Source organism: Bos mutus, chromosome 25 (genome assembly GCF_027580195.1).
Source record: "Bos mutus isolate GX-2022 chromosome 25, NWIPB_WYAK_1.1, whole genome shotgun sequence".
NCBI lineage: Eukaryota > Metazoa > Chordata > Mammalia > Artiodactyla > Bovidae > Bos > Bos mutus.
This window is the reverse complement of record NC_091641.1, coordinates 456851-462938: the sequence shown is the minus strand read 5'-3', so window position 1 is coordinate 462938 and position 6088 is coordinate 456851. Positions and strand designations below refer to the sequence as shown.

Below are 6088 nucleotides of genomic sequence, written 5' to 3'. Positions count from 1 at the left end.
GGCCCGCCATCTGGGCGGGAGGTTATCCATGAAGGAAAAGCACTCTGGAGAGACAGCTTCCTAGAGTGGGTGGGGTCTGACCTGGGCCTCGCAAAGCGGGGAGAAGAAAAGGGTCCTCCCAGCTAGAGAGGCTGAAATCGATGGCCCCGTGCGCCCTGGCGCTCGGCACCCGCGCTGGGCTGGGCCTCCGTGGAGTGGCCGAGCTCTGCACAGGTCTCCCTCACCTCAGGGGAACAGGAGGGGAGAAGGCGGGTGAGAGCAGGTCTGAGTCAGGTTTGGAGACCAGCACCCAGCCTGAGAGAAGGTCGAGGAGTAAGAGAATGCACGCCACCTGGGCTGGGCGCCCTGAAGTGACTGGCCCGGAGGCCCTGCTTATTCTGGCTCTTGGGTGTGGATGGTTCACTTGAGACTGACAGGCTGATGGCTGGCACCACGGAGTCTGAAGAGATGCTGAATCAGGGGCATATGGCCAGGGCAGGCCTCGGCAGCACTGCCCTCTGAGTTCTCACCACACCCCGGACAGGAGTCCTCCACACAGACCCGTTGCTCTATCCCCTAAGCTCAACAAGCCACTCTCAGCCCAGATGCAAGTTCAGCGGAAGACAAGACAGGACGCAAAGCATCCTGAGCACTTGTCACTGCTGACAGCAGCACTCTGGTCAGTGTGTGGTCTGTAAATGAAGGTACACAGGAAAGCGATTTAGAGTGATTCCTAGGGGGAGAGACAGCTTGAGCCCGAGAGGTGGGGGTGAGGGTGGTTAAAGAGAGGCCAGGTGGTCAGGATGGGAAGCCTTCAGAATTTCCTGACGGGCTGAGATGAGTGAAGAGTTTAGATGACTGTGCCTTTGGCCTTAGCAGCTGGAAGCCAGTTGCCCTCAGCTGTGGGGAGGAAGGTGCAGATGGAGCAGAGCTCTGCAGGCAGGTCACAGCCCAGCTGTGCCTGGCAGGCTCCGCTTCCTCTCCCCAGGTTCTGCCACATTCCCTTCAGGGAGGTTGGGGGGGTTGTGTGTGTCTCAGCCTTCTTCCTAAAGACAAACCAGGGGGTCTGTCCCTCTCCAGGGAAGGACATCGTCTCAGGTCCCCCTGCAGCATATCTCCCCTCAGAGCCGCCCCCACCCCAGGGCTGGTACGCACAGGCAGGGCAGGGCTGGGAACCTGAGCCACCGTCCCGCTCACACTGGAGCGCAGCGTGGGAACAGGGAAAACCTCGTCACTATCACTTTAAATTTCTTGGGGGGCGTTGTTTCTCGACCCCAGATTCAGAGAAGGAAGTGGGGCAGATTTGCTGAGAGTACCCAGCAGCTGCTCCCAGGACCGCTCATCCTCATACGTAAAACTTCCTGCGATGACACCGGAAATACAAGTGCTGTCCCCACGACCACAGCCCCCTGGAGCCCGGGCCAGAGGGGAGCCATGGACAGGCCCCGGGCCCTGGGCCTGCTCTGGGCGCTGCTGACTCTCTGCCTCACTGCTGGTGAGTGGGGGCCGCAGAGGAGCAGAGGCCCTGGGTGCGGGTGGAGACCCAGGCCCGGACCTCGTCCCTGCACCTTCTCCCGCAGGGACTCCGGAGGTGTGGCTGCAGGTTCAGAGGGAGGCCACCGAGGCCTCCTTCACCGTCCGCTGTGGATTCCTGGGCTCGGGCTCCATCTCCCTGGTGACTGTGAGCTATGGGGGCCCCGACAGTGCTGGGGGGACCACGCTGGCTGTGCTGCACCCCACACTCGGCACCAAGAACTGGACAGCTGCCTGCCGGGCCCGCTGGGAAACCAGTACCAGCATCTCCCTCACCTTGGAAAGGGCTCCCACCGCAGCAGGGGACTCCAGTCCCAACACCACCTTCTGCTGCAAGTTCACGTCCTTCCCTGAGGGCTCCCAGGAGGCCTGTGGGAAACTGTCCACCAGCACAGACCAAGGTGGGGCGGATGAGGAGGGAAGCTGGGGGGACAGGGAGGGACTTGGGACGCCAGCCACCTGACTGGTATGTCTCTCTGTGCACAGAGCTCCCTGCTCCCAGTCCAGCCTCCGTGCTGCGGGCCGACCTGGCCGGGATCCTGGGGGTCTCGGGGGTCCTCCTCTCTGGCTGCATCTACCTTCTCTACCTCCTGCGTCGGCAGAGGCACTGGTGAGATGCAGCCCCCGCTGAGCCCAGTCCACCCCCCCATCTCCCCCCATCCCAGGCCGGCCACACGCTTTGCCTCTGACCATCCTCACTCTCCCCAGGTCCGTCATGAAGCTTCAGCCGCCGAGACACGGCAGTCCCCAGACAGACGGGAGAACCAGTGTGAGGATGGGGGCTGGTTTCGGAGGGGAACGGAGGGAACTGCAGCTGGGGGGCCAGGAGATGGAGCCTCACTCGGGCCTCCGTCCCCATCATCCTTGCAGGCAGCCGGCCAAGCCTCCCTGACCTCCTTCCACGTTCCCTACGCCACCGCCGCCGCCGCCACGACCTCCAACTACTTCAGCCCGGCAACCCTGCACCCGGTCCCCGCACCCCAGCCACTGCCCGGGTGGGTGCCGCCCCTCACCCACGCCGCGCGCCGACCCCAGAGCCCCGGCCCCTGGGCGCCCCCGCCGGCCTCCGCACGCAGCAGCTTCGTCTCGGTGGAGAACCGACTCTACGCTCAGGCGGAAAAGCGGCCGCTCCACGCCGGCGCCGACCACATCTCGCTCCCGGACCGTCTGGGGCGCAAAGCCGCTTTGGGGCCTTCAGGAGTGCGATGAGAGGGACCCCGGGTCACTCTGCCTTTCTCCTCTCCGGGCCTCTGGGAACCACCCCCCCCCCTGTTGGATGTCCGCGTTCTGGGGGCCACAGTCTTTGCACAGCTTGTTTTATCCTTAGGCTTCCAGCGAGCGTCTCCACACAGACCCCGCGGGCTGCGGATGTGGGCAGCACGTGTGCAAGCGTGGGCACCCGGGTGTATGTGTGAGGCGACAAAACCCCATCCCAGGTGGTTTCCTGTTTTCAAGTCCTCAGCTCCCCAGGTGAGGGCGATAACTGTCAACAAAAATGGTTTCTCTGACCTGGCCTTTTCTTCTTTGGGGGTGCGGGCGGTGGGGGGCGGGGGGGCAGGTTTGTAAGAGCTTAGCGGCGTTTCAACCCCTGGGAGGGGCCAGGTTAGGACCGGAGGGGAGGGGGCGTCAGCATGGGGACCTGTCCTCTGCCCCACCCCTGGCGGAGGTAGGGGGTGGGGGTGTCCTGGCCCTGCAGGTCTGGCTGAGGAACGCCAGGTGCAAAGACAGGTTGGGGGTCTGGTGGCCCAACCGCAAATCCCACTATGTTTTGGACCGCAGCAAAGGCTTCTGGGGCTTCAACCTCAGAAAAGTGCCCAGGTCAGGGGCTCCCCGAGATGGCCTGGGGGTGGGGCCCTGATGCCCTCCCTCCAGAGCTGACATTCGGAGGCAGGGGACCCACCTCAGCTCTGCCCACACCGGCTTCCTCCGGCTCCTCTCTGTTACCTGGGCACCAGGATTGCTCCCCACTGGCCACCTTGAAGGGTGGTGGGGGCAGGCAGGGGCCGCTCAGACCCGGCCTGAACCCACGATCGCCCCCCACCCCCCGGGAGCAGTTTTCCTCCTGTAAACAGGCCCAGCGGCCCTCAGCTGGGCCCGGGCCTCCTCACACCTTTGCCACAGGAGACATGGTGAGAACCCTGTAACTGCAAGGACCCACGGGCCGTGAAGGATTCTGGGTGGTGGGGTGGGGGCCGCAGAATGGGCCTGGAGCCGGGCTCGGACAGCACCCAGCCAGGCGGGGGCACCTGCTGCTCTTGGCCCCTTCCTGGGTCCTGCCTGTGGGAAACCCCAGGAGTGCCACCTCTATCCCAGGAACTGCCTCCTCTGCCTGGCTCAGGGAGGGTCTGCTCAGAGACTACGTCCAACCACAGAATCTTCCAGAAACCTCACTTACTCCTGCAGGCATTGTTCAATGAACCCATGGGAGCCCCACCAGCCAGCAGCTCTACACCACACAGGGGAGAGGGTGAACCAGATAGGGCGAGGGGGTGGTTGAGGGTCATTGGCATCCTCTGAGGAGCCCTCAGCACTGGCTTGTCAGCTCAGTGGTCCATGTAGGATTGGGGGCTCATGGGAAAGAGGTGGGGGTGCTGAGGAGGGCCCTGATGGTAAACCAAGATAGAGATGTAAGCAAGGCAATAGCCTGGGGCCGGGCAGCCGTGGGACCACGTCAAGACCAAGGACAGAGGGGTGGGCAGTGGGGCTGAGGAAAGGCCTTGAAGGAAGGTTCACTTGCCTAGAAGAGACTGTTCATGGGAGGAGGGGACCGCTCTGAGGGCTCCTGGGCCCCCAGCCAGGCCACCGGCCCATCAGAGTCGGGAGAGCCCGCCACCCGCGGCCTGAGCCGGCCTTCCGCCAGCTCAGGAGGCCATGAAACCCTCATCCTCCGGAGCCAGGAGGTCGCCGCCGCCGCGGGCCTGTTCCTAGCCGGCCCCAAGTCAGAGCCAGGGGTGGTGAGGGGCCCGGCTGAGAGCCGAGGTGTGGCTGCGCACAGCCCCCTCAAAACCCAGCCTTCGTTCAACAGTTGGGGTCCCTGAGGCCCAAAGGGGCGAGGACTGGCGCCAAGGGACAGGACTTAGCCAGCCCCAGAACTTCCCCTGGGCATCAGGGACATGCCCTCAGCCGATCCGGCGGCATAAGGCTTGGGTTCTGATCCCAGGCGCCGCGCCCCACCTGGGAGACCCGGGGGGCTCACTTCAACTCCAAGAGGCTCACTTTGCGCCTCCCGGGAGGGAGGTAAGGCCCGAGGGGCATGAGGAGATGGTGAACCAGGCCCAGGCACTAAGCAACTCCGCCCGGAGCATCCTATTTACTACTTTGAAAACACCTGCCACTCGGGGTGTTTAACAGCCCACTTAAGAGATGTGGAGCCAGAGCCCCAGGTCCCACAGCTGGGAGGCAGAGGCGTTCTTAGTGGGAAGGAGGGGAGACGCTCGCCGCTGGGCTCGGGGAGTGGCAGAAAGAGACCGCGGCGGAGACGCCGGCCGGGCGTGCGGGGGCCACCAGGTGGCGCCACCGACACGACTGTGCGGCCCCGCGAGGCGGTCCGGAGGCCCCTCCACAGAAGCCGCCAGCCCAGCCAGCGGGAGCGAAGAACGAACTCAAGGCGCGACAGAGCTGTGGGCCCAGCCCCCACCCGGGACCCCCATCCTCTCTAACCAGCCCCGCATCCCCGCCCCCCTCACCTGGCCCAGGAGCCCGCCCCAGAGCCTGTGACCCCAGCCCAACCCTCAGACAGCCCTGGGGACCCTTCCTCCCCGTGACTGCCTGCCACCCCCGGCCACCTGCTCCTCCTCCCTCTCCCATCCCACCGCAGCGAGGCCAGGGGGCCCCTGAAGACGCACCCCAACCTGCTCCCCCCTCGGCGACCCACAAGCTCCCCTTCTGCAGTTCAGCCCCTACCCACCCTCGGGCTCGCCCCGCGGCCCCGCCCTGAGACCACCCCCAGTCCCCAGCGCTCAGGAGCCCTCCTCCCCACCCGGTCTGCCACCTGTCCCGGTGGGCCGCAGCTCCCACCCTCCCTCCGGGGAGCCCACGGCTTTTCTAGGCTTCCGACTCTCGGCTGCCAGTGCCCAGTGCTGCTGCCCACCCAGACTGAGCGCTGGACCCTGGGCATCACCACCACCTGCTGGTGTGACCTCGGGCTTCCTGTGGGTCCGGGGAGCCTCACACCCTTGCTGGTTAGCTGTAGGGGCTGGGCAACGTCGTGGCCTCACCCCCAGTCCAGTCCAGGAGCCCACCACCTGGGGTTGACCTTAGCAAAGGAAGGGAGGGGTCTGGGACCTAGGGAGCAGAAATCAGACGTGGTGTCTGAGGGCTTAACCAGCCCCAGCACCTCCAGAGAGAAGGGCTGGCCTGGATGAGCCGGGGGCTGGAAGGGGCCAGAGTTGCGGAGCCAGGGAGCCTCTGGCCTCCCTGCTGGTCTCTGGGCCTCTCCCAGGCCCTGGGGGAGCGACTCTCCAGAGAGAAAGCACAGGCTGTGCCCCATCCCCAACACGGGGATTCCCCAAAGCACAGGACACTATGTCTGCTGGCAAAGCCAGGGGTGGGAAGGCCCTCCAACCTCAGGTTCCAC

General features: G+C 65.0%; 1 protein-coding gene across 1 annotated transcript; it reads left to right on the top strand.

Moving 5' to 3' along the window:
• The first annotated feature begins 1326 nt into the window (after positions 1 to 1326).
• Positions 1327 to 3011, top strand: PVRIG (PVR related immunoglobulin domain containing). The gene is made up of 5 exons (XM_070362197.1): positions 1327 to 1474; positions 1560 to 1913; positions 1999 to 2122; positions 2221 to 2281; positions 2383 to 3011. Exons 1-5 carry the CDS (start codon positions 1414 to 1416, stop codon positions 2719 to 2721), a joined length of 939 nt encoding a protein of 312 aa, XP_070218298.1. The 5' UTR covers positions 1327 to 1413; the 3' UTR covers positions 2722 to 3011.
• Positions 3012 to 6088: the final 3077 nt, after the last annotated feature.